The sequence below is a fragment of the Impatiens glandulifera genome, chromosome 7, assembly GCF_907164915.1.
Source record: "Impatiens glandulifera chromosome 7, dImpGla2.1, whole genome shotgun sequence".
In the NCBI taxonomy this organism is placed as follows: Eukaryota; Viridiplantae; Streptophyta; class Magnoliopsida; order Ericales; family Balsaminaceae; genus Impatiens; species Impatiens glandulifera.
In genome coordinates this window covers 5,182,128-5,200,147 of record NC_061868.1, presented here as the reverse complement: position 1 = coordinate 5,200,147, position 18,020 = coordinate 5,182,128, and the positions used below count along the sequence as shown (strand labels likewise).

Here is an 18,020-nt window from a genome sequence, read left to right as displayed (position 1 = left end):
AATAATTTATATTATTAATTTAATTATGGAGTTTCAAAATTAGTTAAATTAATGACATTTATATTTTATTTATTTATAAAATAATAAGTTTAACATAAAAAAAAATTAATAAAAGAAAAAGTGTAGTTCATGCAAAATGAAGAATAGTGAAGTTTATGGAGGGAAGATTGACCCTTTCTAAAAGAAACCAGCTCGCAGCGAATGTAAATGCATGATCGATCCCATTTCCATGGCGAAACCCGCGAATTTTGAGGAGATATGATCGGAGAAGACGAGCAAATGTCATCATCGTCGCCTCTACTAATTATTCCAAGACCCGAAATCATCGTAACGTCTATAAGCTCATCAACGAAAACACCATTCATTTTCTCCTAATTCGTATATTCATTTCTTGCTAACAATAGCCATCAACAAAAAGCGCAAGAGAAAACAAACGAATGATACCCATTTCTTCTTCTTCACCACCTCTCTCTCTCTCTCCCGATCTTTCAATCGCTTATTCTTCTGTTTCTACCTTCACTTTTAAATTTCCCCTTAACTTCCCCCCTTTCTCCTCCTTTGTGGAAATTTTTTTCAGGGTCCTTCGGGGGAAAAATAAAGCGTTTTTCTTCTACTATTAAATTTGGGGTGGCTCCGTTCTGAGTGGCGGTAGCCATCTCTCTTGGAGACCTGTTATAATAATGACGGGTGGGAGTTCGTCCGATAATGAGTCGTCTCAACTGGCAGCGGCTCATCTCCTCCGTAATCAAGACATGGAAGCTGGAATCTCTGTTTCTCTTGAAACTGATGGTGCTGCTGCATCAGGAGTAGGAGGAGGAGGAGAGGAGATGTTTGTGGATCCTTTTTATATCACCACCACCAAGAATGCACCCGTAGAATCACTCAAACGATGGAGGGTTAGTTTTCATTCATTCAAAAATACCCATTAATCACCCATTTCATACACTGATTTTGTTGTTATCGTTATTGCAGCAAGCAGCCCTGGTGCTTAATGCCTCTCGTAGATTCCGGTACACCTTGGACCTGAAAAAGGAAGAAGAAACTGAACAACAAAGACGAATGATTAGAGCTCATGCACAAGTCATCAGAGTAATAATTAATATGACACAGCTACAATATGACTCTCTCAACTACAATATGTTTAGTTTTTGCAAGTTTGTTTTTGAAATCATTGCTTGAATCTTCTCAGGCAGCATTGCTTTTCAAATTGGCTGGACAGCGAGCAATCGGTATATATATTTAACTTTCTCTTGATTTTAGTAGCTTCAATCTGCTGAGTTCTCGATTTGCAATGGTTTAGTGTTAGGTACAGCTGTAGCACCTCCAACTCCATCTGGGGAATATGGAATTGGGCTAGAGGAACTAGCTTCAATGGGCAGGGATCACAATTCTTCTGCTTTACAACAATACGGAGGGGTAAGTCACCAAGTCCAACTTAAATTTTTTGAAACAGTTTGATTTTGATATGTATATATTATACATTTTCATCTGCTTGTTTTCTCCAGGTTAATGGATTATCAGAGATGTTGAAAACAAATCTTGATGCTGGAATAACTGGTGAAGAAGGTGATTTGACAGGGCGAAAGAATGCTTTTGGATCTAATACATACCCAACTAAGAAAGGGCGGAAATTTTGGGTAAAGTGGTTTTCGACATCATTTAACAACTACAATTATAAATAAAGATATTTATCTTTATTCTTTGTTCGTATTTTGATCTGCAGAATTACCTATGGGATGCTTGGCAAGATCTAACTCTCATCATTCTGATGGTAGCTGCTGCTGCATCATTGACACTCGGAATCAAAACAGAGGTGAGTTTTGGTCACTTATTATGATTATGTTTTTCTTTCCCTTAATGTTTCACAAGTTTAATTAATGCTAATGGAATAAATGTCTTATAGAAGCTTAGCAGTTGTATATAGTTTCTTGTTCTGCTCAATGGCATAACTTGTATTGTATTGTATTGTTTCTATTTGATGTTACTCCGCAACTTTGAGATCTTCTCAAAATGCGGTTAAATGAAATGTTTTAACCTTTCAAAAAGTTATATGTAGAATAGTAGCAGTTAATTTTTTTAATTGTTTAGTTAATGTCAGTTTCTTTGTTATATTATTAGTTTAGAACTGGTATATAAAGCAGTGGAACCGTGATCTCATCATCTGAAATACATATGCCTTCAGAAAATAAAGAATAATGGAAATGTCTTATAGGAGCTTAGCAGTTTCTTTGTTATTTTGTTTAGTATATGCCTTCAGAAAATAAAGAATAATTGTAATATGAAATGCAGTTTCTTTAACAGTTAGAAAAGGATGAGATAATAGAATATGCGAAGGGATGGAAAAGGAATGGTGAAAACCTCCATAGTCAAATATGAACAAGATGAGATATTAGAGTTGCCTTTCAGATAACACATTCAACATGATAACTTAATCTAACTATTCTCTATATTATCTACTAACTCTACTTAGTGGGCCTTATAGAATATAGCCATTAACTCATGACCGTTTCCTTCTTCATCTTCTAAAATTTTGACAATGTCTCACCTTATGATTGCGATTTCCATAGGGTCTCAAGGAAGGTTGGTATGACGGTGGAAGCATTGCATTTGCTGTTATTCTCGTGATATTTGTTACAGGTTAGCTCAAGCTTTCTGAATGAGCAACTTTTCATGACTAAGAATTTTGTGGAGATATGAATAGTTTCTAACTGTGTGTCCTTGTAAAATATTGTTCATTGTGTTAGCAACTAGTGATTATAAGCAATCCCTCCAATTTCAGAATTTGAATAAAGAGAAGCGAAATATACAGCTCGAGGTTTGTCCAACTAGTAGTATTTTGCTTTTACTTGTTTACACATAGATGACTAAACTTTGAACTTATATGAATAAATAAATAAATGCAGGTTATAAGAGGTGGAAGGAGAGAAAAGATTTCAATATTCAATATCGTTGTTGGTGAAATTATACCACTTAAGATTGGTGATCAGGTGAGTCCATTGTGATATAAAACTGATGTATTTTGTCTAGATGATATGTTTTTCAAGAAATAAGTAAAACAGCTCATTGAATTTTTATTATATATAAGAAAATTCACTAAATTTGGAACGAAGAGAGTGCCATTTGTTGCCTTGATAACTGCCCCATTATGCAACTTCAATATTTTTTTCTCTCAGGTACCTGCTGATGGAATCTTAATTAGTGGTCATTCTCTAGCCATAGATGAATCTTGCATGACTGGAGAATGTGATCTCGTAAGTTGGTTATAGCTTTGTTGTATGACTTGCATTAGTGGTTAAAACTAAGTTCACTTAATGTACTATGCCATTATGACCATCATCTTGTAGGTTAATAAAAATCAAAAGGCACCGTTCTTGATGTCTGGTTGCAAGGTTGCAGATGGCGCGGGGACTATGCTGGTAAAACACGATTGTTACTGGACAGTTATTTTCTTAATAGTAGGGAGGGAGTTCAAGCTCCATCCTTGACACAATAGTGTGACCTTTTTCTATCAATAGGTCACTGGTGTTGGGATCAATACAGAGTGGGGATTGCTTATGGCAAGTATCTCTGAAGATACCGGTGAAGAGACTCCATTACAGGTTCTTTGAATAAATATTAGGTGACATTGACAATTTATTTATTGATCTTCTTGACGTGACTCAACTTGTCTCTCTTTGGATTGATAACCACAGGTGCGTCTGAATGGTGTTGCAACTTTTATCGGAATAGTTGGGATGACAGTAGCTCTTTTTGTACTTGTAGTCCTCTTAGCTAGGTGGGTATATTTATTTTTATTTTGGATGGTTATGGATTTCATGGTATATGATCTTATTCTATACTATTCTAGATTCTTCACGGGAAATTCAAGAGATGATAATGGCAATGTTGAATTTATCCGTGGAAAGACATCTATTGGTGATGCAGTTGATGGTGCCATAAAGATAATTACAATTGCAGTAAGTGTGTTTGATCTTGTGTTACTATTTTCCATATATCATGCCTATTTGTTTATTAACTAAATGCAGAATCATTTAGGTCACCATTGTGGTTGTTGCTGTCCCAGAAGGACTTCCTTTGGCTGTTACATTGACGTAAGTGTGTTTTAGACCTTTTTTTTATGCATTCTTCAGTCAACCTTTTAGTAATTCTTTCCATTTTAATATTTTTTTTCTTTCTTTCTTGTGACAGGCTAGCCTATTCAATGAGGAAAATGATGGCAGACAAGGCCTTGGTAAGTACCTTCTCAATTTCTTCACAATAGTTGTTAGAGCCTTTTATCTAGAGATAATACAAACAATGAGCATTCTTTGAAGATATTTCTTATTCAAAAGTTTGCTTCATGAAATTTTGACTCACAGGTAAGGAGGCTTTCAGCTTGTGAAACTATGGGCTCTGCAACAACTATTTGCAGCGATAAGACAGGCACTTTGACTCTAAATCAGGTGGGTTCATTTTTTTTTGGAAAAAGGTAATTACGTAAAATAAGCCATTTGAGTTAAACAACTGCAAAATCCCAAACAAAAGGCAAGAGTCCAAGTGCTCTTTTGTCCAATGTGAAAGCTAAAAAATCGTTTTGCTTCTTAAACTTTGAGTCATTCCTTGTTAGTACCATTTCTCAAATTATTATAGCTGTTAATAGGCAAATTGTCATCTGTAACTAACCATATATATTTTGTTCATGGTAGATGACTGTTGTTGAGGCTTATGTTGGCGGAAAGAAGATTAATCCACCCGATGACATTTCTCAAATCAGTGCTGCAGTCTCCTCTCTACTAAAAGATGGAATTGCACAAAATACAACTGGAAGTGTTTTTCCCTCTAAGGTTAGATTGTCTTTATTTTTCGTTTATTTTCTTCAAAATACTTACTTGATTTATTATGACAGGATGGTGCTGGAATAGATATTTCTGGGTCGCCTACAGAAAAAGCCATCCTTCAATGGGGTGTGAAGGTGTTATATCGTTCTCTTAAACATTCCCTTGTCATCTATTACTGGTGTTGTGTTTGTTTCTCTTATCTAGTTGTATGATTGCAGATAGGGATGGAGTTTGATTCTGTCAGATCAAAATCCAAAATTCTTTACGTCAGCCCATTCAATTCTGAGAAAAAAAGAGGAGGTGTTGCTTTAAGGCAGGTAATTTAAAAAACACGAACTCATCTCGAGAAGCTCAGTGCTTCGTTGATGCTTTTTGTTTCTGTTTTGGACTTTTTGTCTGTTGTTGCTCAAATGAGTATCTAAATTTACAATTTGAAATTGGCAGTCCAACTCTGAAGTTCATATACATTGGAAAGGAGCTGCTGAAATGGTCCTTGCCGCATGTACAGGATACCTTGATATTAATGGTTCCTTGCAGTCCATTGATAAGGAGAAGGTTTGAATGAAATCCTTTCACTTGGAAAGCACCTTATTTTTGTTATAAGTGGAACTCTAACACGATTTTATTAATTTCAATTCGCTCTTGTAGGCTTCCCTCAAGAATGCTATCGATGCCATGGCTGCAAAAAGTTTACGATGTGTCGCTATTGCATACAGAAAATGTGAAAATGACAAAGTTCCTAACCAAGCTGAGGAACTACAGAATTGGGCAATGCCCGAAGATGAGCTGGTTATGCTTGCTATTGTTGGGATAAAGGTTTACTTATAAATAGATAACATATATAATCTGTAATATTAAGTTTCTCTAGATGATGCAGCCAGTCATTGATACGTTTACTTTAACAGGACCCTTGCCGGCCTGGTGTCAAAGAAGCAGTGAAGATATGTAAAGATGCTGGTGTTAAGGTACAAGAGTTTGTGAATCAAATATGAATCTTCTATAATGAATTTCAATTTTGGGCTTCTTCTAAATCAACAGGTACGCATGGTCACTGGTGATAACATTCAAACAGCCAAAGCCATTGCCATCGAGTGCGGAATACTTGATCCGAATACAGATACCTCGGAACCTGTTGTTATTGAAGGAAAGACATTCCGCCAATTATCTGAAAAAGAAAGGGAAAACATTGCAAAGAGAATATCGGTAAAAAAAGTTTGAAGCATTATGTTGTTTTTGAGAGCTTGAGTACTTAGTTCTTATTATAGCATTGTTCTGCAGGTTATGGGAAGGTCTTCTCCTACTGATAAGCTTTTACTTGTCCAAGCATTGCGTAAAGGAGGGGATGTTGTTGCTGTAACTGGTGATGGAACTAATGATGCTCCTGCCCTCCACGAGGTTTGCTTCTTTTTTTTTTTTTGAAAATTTTCAACAGTTTTTAGCCATAATTTGTTGAAATTAGTTGATCCCGTTTCTCCTTTTTCTCTTTGTCAGGCTGACATTGGCCTTTCCATGGGTATCCAAGGAACTGAAGTTGCAAAAGAGAGTTCCGACATCATCATCTTGGATGATAATTTTGCTTCTGTTGTAAAGGTCGGTATGAGAAACGATTAACAATTGTCAGTTTGGGAACACTTCTATAGAGAAAAAGGAAGTATAATCTTGGTATGCCTATCAAACTCATAGTAGGAATCCTTTTTTATTTAGGTTGTAAGGTGGGGTCGTTCAGTATACGCAAATATTCAGAAATTTATCCAGTTCCAGCTGACCGTGAACGTTGCAGCACTTGTCATTAATGTTGTGGCAGCAATTACAGCTGGTGACGTACCTTTAAATGCAGTCCAGGTTGTTTATCATTATTATTATCATCTTCTTTTCAAATAATTCTGTGCCCAATGGCTAAAACTAGTGTGTCTTCACTGAGATGTTATGCTAGTATCCTACTTTCTTTCTGATTATACACATCTGTCACAGCTTTTGTGGGTTAATCTTATCATGGACACTCTTGGAGCTTTGGCATTGGCTACTGAACCACCAACCGATAGTCTGATGAAAAGATCACCAGTTGGTCGAAGGTTTGAAATTTGTCAAAACGTGTCTGCATGTGTATAGTTTTGAAAATCATGTCTTAAATGTTTTTTTGCTTGTTTTAAAAATCACCAGGGAACCTCTAATCACAAATATCATGTGGAGAAATTTGTTTATTCAGGTAACTTAATGCTCTTATTAAAGAAATTTCAGTTATTTTCAAGTTTCAACATTTGAATAATCTTAGATAATATTGTGATCTCTACAGGCTTTATATCAAGTTATCGTCCTCCTTATTATGAACTTCTCCGGGAGATCTATTCTTAACTTAAATAGTGATGAACATTCTAACAAATTGATAAATACATTGATTTTCAATACATTTGTCCTATGTCAAGTAAGTATTATTAACATCTCGTAGCGCTCCATTGCATTTTCTTTTCTTTTCTATTATTGTCTAAATTTGTGGGCCTTCTTCACTAGATATGCAACGAGTTCAATGCGCGAAAGCCTGATCAGTTCAATGTGTTCAAAGGAATTACCCAAAACCGTCTCTTCATGGCAATAGTTGGAACAACATTTATACTTCAGGTATAGTATAACCAAGTTTTAGAAGTAAATTCATTTAATTTTTTTGTTCACTTTTTATCTGACAATTGTTTTTCGTCGCTGCCCAACAAATAGATCGTTATTATAGAGTTTCTTGGACACTTTGCATCAACAGTCAGGCTTAGTTTGGGGCAATGGATTTTATCCATGGTTATCGGTCTAGTCAGGTGTGTAATATTAGACCAATTTGTTTTGCAAAATGATTTAATTCGATTAAATTCTAAACTAAACTAAATATCATACTGATTTGTGCAGTTTTCCGCTTGCACTGGCTGGAAAACTCATCCCAGTACCGAGGACTCCTTTTATTAAGGTTTTCTTGAAACCATACGAGAGATGCATACGCGCTCGAACAAGATAACTTCTTTATCGCAATAGTTGAAACAAGTGGGAGCTCTAACCAAACTTTTTAATAATATTGCAAATTCATGTCAGCATTTTCAGATTGTGATTACTTTTATATATGTGTTCTCTATTATATCTGTTTGATTGGGTTATCAATGAATAGATACATATATAAAATTATATTATTTTTATTTATTGTATTTGTTAGTTATTCGTATCTTTCAAATATGGTTTTTATTTTCAACAAATTCAAAGAATTACGATGATTGGGTAGTTTTGTATTATTAGAAATTGTATTCATTGTCGATTGAATTGGCTATTGAAAACACTCAGAGATCTTGCATATGAGTGTTATTGAACCAACAATGACAATGGGTTGAATTATCAAAAGAGGACTATGTTTAGTTTCATGTTTTTGACAAACAATATTTGTGATTTCAATAGAAGTTAATGTATCTAGAGTTAAATTATATGTAATAGATATAATATTATATATACATTTAGCTATGTTTTAAATATTTATATACATAATTTTGTTTGAAATTGTTATTTTTATATTTATTTTTTTTTTTGAAATAATTAAAATTTTTCAAACACTACAAAATTAAGAACCTAACTTCAAGTTATAAAATCATTGATCACCTAATGTTCCAATTATGTGTTTCTTAAATTTTGATTAAAACATATATTAATAAACTCATTTTCTTTTAAAATCAAATTATATTTATTCTCACCAAGGGATAATCACATTTTTTTTTTTTAAGTTCTGTCTAGCCGATCGATTCAAATATATTACGAGTTTTGTATTATAATCTATCATATTTTATATTTCATAATCTCTATAATATTATTATCATTTTAACTATATTATTATCAAACATCTTCTTCTCCTTCAACATCTATATTCTTTATTTTTTAGAGATGTTTTTAAAATGCACAACACAAACACACAATATCTAAATAATTGTCGTTGTCTTAGTCTGCAACATCGTTGTCTTGAAATGTTTATACATCATATGCGTCGTCGTTTCAGAATGAAATTGAAAAAGTCATTTCAAAACGAATGTGAAAGCTTTGTCCGTAGTAGGGACTTTTAAAATATATATATATACCATGTATAAAAAGAATTTGTGCATATTTTTAACACAAATTAATAATTTTATAACATTTTAAATATTTTAGATATTATTGATATAAATTCAAACAAAAATAAATGTATAAAGAACCATTCAAACAAAAATAAATATAAAAAAGTAATTTAAAACAAGATAATATATATATATATATATATATATTTCAAACATATTTAAATGTATATGGAATATTAAATATAACCCTACAAATAATGTTATGGGTGATGAAATTGTTTTGGAAATCTAGTAACATTAGGTCAAATATCATTAAGCAAAATTAGCATGTATCCTGTGCATTTGCACGAGTAATAATAATATAAAAAATCGTGAAAAAATATTACGATAAAATTTTTATGAGCGGGTCAACCCACAATCCGACCCAAGTATTCATTTACTCTCACATATATTCAAACTAAGACCCGACAATCCGGACACTTTAAAAATTAAGCATCATTATATATATATAGATTAGTTAGTTAAAAAGTTGAACTTATATTGTTAAAATGTCACGCGTTTATCAAATTTTGAGTTGAATTTAAAATATAAAGTATTATTAGCCTAGTTGGTTAAAATGTTGTACTTGTTTTGTTAGGTTGCAAGTTCGAACTATACCTATAGCATTTTTAATTTTATTTTTAACCGTTTTAAATTTATGGGTGAGTCAACCCACAATCCGACCCAAGTATCCATTTACTCTCACATATATCCAAATTAACCATAGCTCTCGACCCGACAATCCGGACACTTTGAAAATTAAGCATCATTATATATATATATAGCATGTAGTCCGTGCATTTGCACAAGTAATGATATAAAAAATCGTGAAAAAATACGGTAAAAATGTAATAGCATTTTTAATTTTATTTTTAACCGTTTTAAATTTATGGGCAGGTCAACCCACAATCCGACTCAAGTATCAATTTACTCTCACATATATATTCAAATTAACCACAGCTCTCGACCCAACAATCCAGACACTTTGAAAATCAAGCATCATTATATATATAGATTAGTTAGTTAAAAAGTTGAACTTATATTATTAAAATGTCTCGCGTTCATCAAATTTTGTGTTGAATTTTAAATATAAAATCTTATTAGCTTAGTTGGTAAAAAGGTTGTACTTGTTTTGTTATGTTGCAAGTTCGAAACATACATATAACATTTTTAATTTTATTTTTAACTGTTTTAAGTTTATGGACGGGTCAACCCACAATCCAACCAAAATATCAATTTACTCTCACACACATATATATCTAAATTAATCACATTACTCGACCTGGTCACCCGGCAATCCAAACACTTTGAAAATAAAACATCATTACATATATATATATATATTAGTTAATTAAAAAATTGAACTTATATTGTTAAAATATCCCGCGTTCATCAAATTTGAGGTTGAATTAAAAATAAAAAATATTATTATTTTAGTTGGTTACAGGGTTGTACTTGTTTCATTATGTTGCGATTTCAAAACATATATATATAACATTTTAAATTTTATTTTTAACCTTTTAAGTTTATGGACGGGTCAACCCACAATCTAACACAAGTATCAATTTACTCTCACATATATATTCAAATTAACCACAACATCGACCCGACAATCCAGACACTTTGAAAATTAAGTATTAAAAATAAAAAAATCTTATTGGTCTAGTTGGTTAAAATGTTGTACTTGTTTTGTTATGTTGCAAATTTGAAACATACATATAACATTTTTAATTTTATTTTTAACTATTTTAAGTTTATGAGCGAGTCAACCCACAATTACTCTCACATATATATCCAAATTAAACACAACTCTCGACTCGACAATCCGAACACTTTGAAAATCAAGCATCATTATATATATATATATATAATTTTATTATGTTGGTTAGTTAAATGGTTGTACTTATTTTTGTTAGGTTGCAAATTTGAAACATAAATATAATATTTTTAATTTTATTTTTAAACGTTTTAAATTTGGTTAAAATGTTGTACTTGTTTTGTTAGGTTGTAAATTCGAAACATATATATAGCATTTTTAATTTTATTTTTAACCATTTTAAGTTTATGTGCGTGTTCACCCATAATCTGACCCAAGTATCCATTTACTCTCATATATATCCAAATTAACCACAGCTCTCGACCGATAATCCGACCACAATTCGACCTAAATATCCATTTACTCTCACATCTGGACACTAAAAAAATTAAGCATCATAATATATATATATATTAGTTAGTTAAAAAGTTGAACTTATATGTTTAAAATGTCTCGTGTTCTTCAAATTTTGTATTGAATTAAAAATATAAAATCTTATTAGCTTAGTTGGTTAAAGAGTTGTACTTGTTTTGATAAGTTGTAAATTCGAAACATACATATAATATTTTTAATTTTATTTTTAACCGTTTTAAGTTTGGTTAAAGCGTTGTACTTATTTTGTTAGGTTGAAAGTTCGAAACATACATATAACATTTTTAATTTTATTTTTAACCGTTTTAAGTTTATCTACGGGTCAACCCGCAATTCGACCCAAGTATCTATTTTCTCTCATATATATATTTAAATTAACCAAAGCTCTCGACCCGACAATCTGGACACTTTGAAAATTAAGTATCATTATATATATATATATATATATATTAGTTAATTAAAAAGTTAAACTTATATTGTTAAAATGTCCCGCATTCATCAAATTTGATGTTAAATTAAAAATATAAAATTTTATTAGACTAGTTGGTTAAATGGTTGTATTTGTTTTGTTAGGTTGCAAGTTCGAAACTTGTAAATTTATGGGCAGGTCAACATACAATCTGACCCAAGTATCCATTTACTCTCAGATATATATCCAAATTAACCACATTTCTCCACCCGACAATTCGAACACTTTGAAAAATAAAATATAGATTAGTTAGTTAAAAAGTTGGATTTATATTGTTAAAATGTTCTGCGTTCATCACATTTGGTGTTGAAATAAAAATATAAAATTTTATTAACTTAGTTGGTTAAATGGTTGTACTTGTTTTTGTTAGGTTGAAAGTTTGAAACATACTTAAGTATCCATTAACTCTTACATATATATTCAAATTAACCATAACTCTCGATCCGACAATCTGGACACTTTGAAAACTAAACATTAAGATGTGTAATAATATCTCATTTTAACTCTTATATTTTTTTTTTTTTTTATAAAGAGTTTCATATAAAAAATTAATTTGTAAACAATAAAAAATAACATTTATATTATAAGGAACGGAATGAGAACCTAAATATTAAATAATATGACAAATTTATAAAAATTAAGTTTTCAATAGGGAACCAACAATTTTAAAATATTTTTAGATGACTCCAAATACGAGCTCGTTTGAGTTCCATAACGATTAATGAGAAAGTTGGACAAACCGAAAAAAAATAATTAAGCGGTGTCGATTTTTTTTTACCAAATATTATGAGCGGTAGTGAAAGTTGTCATTGCCTGTAAGTTTGTATGCAAATATGCAACACCAAAAAAGATTATATCAAATGATAATTGACCATCTATATATGTATCATATGTATGATCAAAATAATGAGAAACATATATAAATCAAGGAAGGATAAATATAAGAGGACTTCCAAATGAAAGATAAATTTCAATAATTTTTTATTAAACAAATGGAAACAACTCTAGATTTAACAATTTCATCTCTTTAACTACTAAAAAAATGATGGACAAAGACTCGGGAAAAAATTACCATGACAATCGGCGGATATGAGCAGCAAACGACCCATCAAAACTTGTGAATATTATTTAAATTATAAAAATTCGGGACGATAAATATCTAACTGAAGAGGATGTCGGACCGAACCAAATACAACACCAACTCAGAAACGAGACACCATTTGATGTTAAAAAATCATAAAAAACACACAAAAAAAAATATTTTTTTTTTTCAACTTCTCTGAATATTGTTTTTAGAGAAAAAAATGTATTAAGAATAACTCCACAGTAAGTTTTTTTCGTATACTTTGTTATGTCTAGTGGTGGCTCGCAAGGGTACACTCAGACTTAGGGTTAAATTAAGTCGAGGGAAAAGATTAACATTATGCCAATAGTCCTATGGTCTTGAGGCACTTCTGAACTTGGAGAATGGGAAGTTATTTTGTGCCATGTTCAAACTAAAAGCAGTGAAAGCAAGTCAAGTAGTGTCAATGCTGATGAAATAGCGGACAAATCCATCTTCTTTCATTTGACTCCTAATTGTAGGTGACTTCTTTATAGAAGGAAATCCCTAGTTGATTACTGACTTCGTCCTTGACTTAATGGTTATAGTGGAAAGGTAGTTTCAAATTCTTATTTTGGTTGAGGGTTGACTTTTCGATTATATGTATCATTTGGTAAACGGTATTAGTTATATATAAGTTGTAAGGAGTATAAATTATAAAGAAGTATTAATATGTATAAATTATATAGGTTATTAGTGTTTGGTTGAGAATATAAAATATGTATAAGTTATATAGATTTTATTATTTTTTGTTGGAAAAAAGCTCATTTAGACGTATGTACTTGTACAACTAGCTCACTTAGACGTATGTACTAATAAAAGGTCATTAAAACATATGAACTATCAAAAATTGGCTCATTTAGCCTCTTTTAATAACCATGGTTAACTTTTATTTTTAAATTTATATATTTATTAATTAAATATTAATATATTTTCTCTCTCCTTCTTTTTCATTAAGTAATTTATTTTATTCTTAATTTTTTTTATTATTTTAATATTAATTTCTCTTTTATATTTCATCTTTTGTTTTATTAGTTTTTATTTCTTATATTTCTTAAATTCTTATTTTTTTTTAAACAATTTAACAACTTATTTATGAATTTTATGTTTTTCTGTAATTTTTTTTGTGAAGGGTTTTTTCTTATTTAATTTAATATAATAAAAATAAAAAAGAGTTTTTTTTCTTATTTAGTTTAATAAAAATAAAAATGAAATTAATAATTTTTTATTTAATTTTTATTCACAACTTATATTAGTAGTAAAAGAATTGTTTTGTCTAATATTTGATTATTACTCTTTTGGTCTTTGATGAATGAGTTTTTATTATTATTCAATTCTTAATTATTAATTAATTTATTTTTGTGTTTAAGGATTTTTATTGTTGAAAGAATTTTCATTGTTATATTCAATTATTGAGATCAAACAATTTTAAAATAATTAATAATTAATGTGAATATAAAAAAAATATATAAAAAAGAAGAAGAAATATAGAGTTCAAATAATTAATGATGAATGCTCATATATATATATATATATAAAATTAAATTAAAATAATCAATCATAAATACTCATATAGAAATAATAAAAAATTAGAAATAAAAATAAAAATAGAGAATTCATTTATTAGTAATAAATGAAATGATAAATGAAAAAGGAAGAGAGAGAAAATATATTAATATTTAATTAATAAATATTTAAATTTAAAAATAAAAGTTAACCATGGTTACTAAAAGAGGCTAAATGAGTCAATTTTTGATAGTACGTACGTTTAAATGAACTTTTATTAGTACATACGTCTAAGTGAGCTAGTTGTACAAGTACATACGTCTAAGTGAGCTTTTTTCCTTTTTTGTTTGATGGGTAATATAAGAAAGTAGTAAAAAATGTAAAAGACTATTTTACCTTTATATTTATATAAATTATTTTGAATTATTATTCTAATATTTATTTTAAAGATAGTTTTAATTATTAATTATATTAAAATTAATAAAAATAATATTTAATTATTATATAGATGTATTTTAAAAATAAATATTACTAATATTATACGATTTACACTATTTTATATATAATTTCATATTATTTAACTTATATAGTTATATTAATAAAACTTATATATATATAAATTAATATTTAATAATTATATTTAAAATTTATGTATTATTATAAATATTTGTATATTTAAAAAAATATTAATTGTTTGTATAAAATAAAATATTAATAATAATAATTTTATAAAATAATATTGATAATTGTTTATTTATTGTTATTATTATTTAAATTAGAAAATTAAATATAGTTAAATATAAATTAATATTTAGTTATTATTATTAATTGTATTTTAAATATAATACAAAAAAAAAAAATTTGAATAATTTTATAAAATTAAAGAATAAAACAGGAATATTAAATTTTATAAAATTTTGTACATCCTTGTAATAGGCAAGAGTGGGTATTATATAATACATTTTTCAAGGTATAAACTATACTTAAATAACACTGTTGTATAAATATTAAATCACCAAACAACTATTATAATTTACTATAGAGGTATAGATTATACTATATCTACAATTATATACCTCATAACAAACATGTTTAAAATTTAAACTCAACAAAATCATCCCTTCAATAAAATAAATTCTTTTTCTTAATAATTCTTTTCTCTTATATTTCTCTTTACCATATATAAATATATTTTATCTCATATTTTTTTCTTTGATCATATAAAAATATATATTGTCTTATCAATAATTATATATATATATATATAATTTTATAAATGGAAAATAATAATAACTATTTTTCTTTCTAATTATTCTCTCTCATTAATTAATTATATAAATATATTCTCACTAATTATATAAAATATATTTTTTTATTAATAATATATATATATATATATATATATATATATATATATATATATATATATATAAACGCACTTACCTTATATATATATTATATTATTTTTCATCATTAATTTTATATAAATACCTTTTATCTTTTATCATACATTTATTATTTTATTATATAATATATATATAAATATATAATATTTTCTTTATGAGTATAAATAATTTTTTCGTTAATATAAAAATTAATTAATTAGTAATAATATTAAATACAAAATATATATACATACACAAAATAATAAAATTATTTCAACAATCTCAAGTGATCTAGCAGTTAAAGTGTTCATATTTCATATTTAAAACTAGGGTCCGAATCCCAAAATATGCAAATTTATATTTTTAATAATGGGGACTATAATATATGGTGGCGCAATTTTTAAACAAAAGATACGAGACATTTGAAAGTATGAGGTCAGAATTAGTGGTTGGTTTGACGAGTATTTGAAAGTGTGAGGTCACGAGATGGAGGTCGGGTTGTGGGTGGTTTGTCAAGTATGAGGTCAGAATTAGAGGTTGATTTGACGAACATTTGAAAGTGTGAGGTCACGAGATGGAGGTCGGGTGATGGGTGGTTTGTCGGCCGAAGAAATAAAGAGGCATATAAAAAAATGTGAGTCACAAGATGATTGTCAATTGGGGTTAGTGGTTTGTTTGACATTGGCTAAAAGGTCTGTGATCAATTAAGATTGGTTGTTGATTTTTTGTTGATTTGTTATTGATTTGTTGAAGTGAGAGTAAAAGAGAGGTCGATTAAGATTGGTGAGTGATTTGTCGAGAGATAAAGAGGCATATGAAAAAAGTGGCAGTCATAAGATTAGGGCTAGTGGGTAGTTTGCCAAAAGGATAAAGAAGCATATGAGCGCATAAAGAGACATGAAAAAGTGTGAGTCACAAGATAAGGGTTTGGGGGTTAGTGGTTGGGTTTTGATGATGGATAAGAGGTGTGTGATCAATTGAGATTGGTTGTTAATTTGTTGAAGTGAGAGTAAAAGAGAGGTCGATTAAAATTGGTGAGTGTTTTGTCGAGAGATAAAGAGACATATGAAAAAGTGTGAGTCACAAGATTATGGTCAGTCAGTGGTTTTCCCAAAGGATAAAGAGACGCATGAAAAAGTGTGAGTCACAAGATGAAAACCAATTGGGGAGTTAGTGGTTGAGTTTGACGAGAGATAAGAGGTATGTCATCAATTAAGGTCGACTAAGAAATATATAAAAAAAATGTGAGTCACAAAATGAGAATCAATTGAAGAGTTAAGTGGGTGTAAAAAGAATAAAATATATATTAACATTAAGTTTAGATTAAACTTAATTTTTACAAACTAAAACCAATTTAAAATTAATTATATTTGAATAATATTAATTTTATCTATAATATTTATAAATAAATAATATTTTATATATATTATATATATATTCTTATCCGTGCAAATAAATGAGATTCGTGCTAGTTTTATATAATAGAAATTGAATATTTAATTTATAACATTTCTCACAAAATAAAAGTTATAAAAATCACTCCTCAAATATATTTGAGTTGATATTGTGTTTTGTTTAATGCGATATTTTATTTAGTTGAATTGGATTTTTTCATTTTGAATCTTTATAATCCAAATAATACTTTCAATTATTGGTCTTATTGGTGAGTCGATTGTTATTCATTATTACAATTATTTTAAAGATCATTTCTCGAATTTATGTTCGTCGTCCAAAGAAATAATATTAAAGGATCTGAAGATATATTTCATATTTTTAATAAAAATTCATTCAAACAGTTTTTTTAGTTTGAAACCTTATACATGTATCTTCTAATTATTTTGTGCAAAATATTTTTGGCAAGACTGTTTAAAATATTAGGTAAAAAATCTTCTTACATTGTTTAATTGTTTTCTTCTGACTTATTTTATTTCATTACTTATTGATATGAATTTTGGAGACATTTTCAAGATGGTTGTATATTTATTATTAGAATTTCAATTATTATAAAATTTATATTATTTAACACTTAATTTTTTATTTAATTGATATTATTTTGTAATTTAACTTTCTATAGTTAACTCTTGATTTGAATTAATAGTAATAATAATTATTTTTTACAAATATTTAATTTATTAATTATTAATTAAAATAAAATTTAGTATAAATAAAATATTATTTATAATACCTAATATATAAGATTCTTGTGTAGTTCTCTCTAGGGGTGTAAGCCGAGTACCATATTCGAGTACCATACTCCGTGTGCCATACTCGACTTATAGATACTCAAATTACCACAATTAAATTAATATTATTAAGTGCATACATTTTTTTTTTATTTAAACTTGTTTTTCAATTAAAACATTTTAATTTAACATAAATAATTTTTTTTAATTGAGATATTTAAAAAAAAATATATATATATATATTAAAAAAATATTTTAAAATGG

The 18,020-nt window shown here is 28.6% G+C and overlaps 1 protein-coding gene across 1 annotated transcript; it reads left to right on the top strand.

The window, feature by feature from the left end:
* The first annotated feature begins 323 nt into the window (after nt 1-323).
* Nucleotides 324-7,812, top strand: LOC124946224 (calcium-transporting ATPase 9, plasma membrane-type-like). The gene is made up of 32 exons (XM_047486792.1): nt 324-896; nt 973-1,089; nt 1,190-1,229; nt 1,301-1,416; nt 1,506-1,637; nt 1,724-1,813; nt 2,568-2,637; nt 2,745-2,815; nt 2,904-2,987; nt 3,174-3,251; nt 3,345-3,416; nt 3,516-3,599; nt 3,693-3,956; nt 4,036-4,091; nt 4,189-4,231; nt 4,359-4,442; nt 4,686-4,823; nt 4,886-4,951; nt 5,036-5,134; nt 5,262-5,372; nt 5,466-5,633; nt 5,723-5,782; nt 5,856-6,020; nt 6,096-6,212; nt 6,309-6,407; nt 6,522-6,659; nt 6,789-6,889; nt 6,978-7,023; nt 7,111-7,239; nt 7,326-7,433; nt 7,527-7,618; nt 7,707-7,812. Exons 1-32 carry the CDS (start codon nt 681-683, stop codon nt 7,810-7,812), a joined length of 3,360 nt encoding a protein of 1,119 aa, XP_047342748.1. The 5' UTR covers nt 324-680.
* The last annotated feature ends 10,208 nt before the right edge of the window (nt 7,813-18,020 follow it).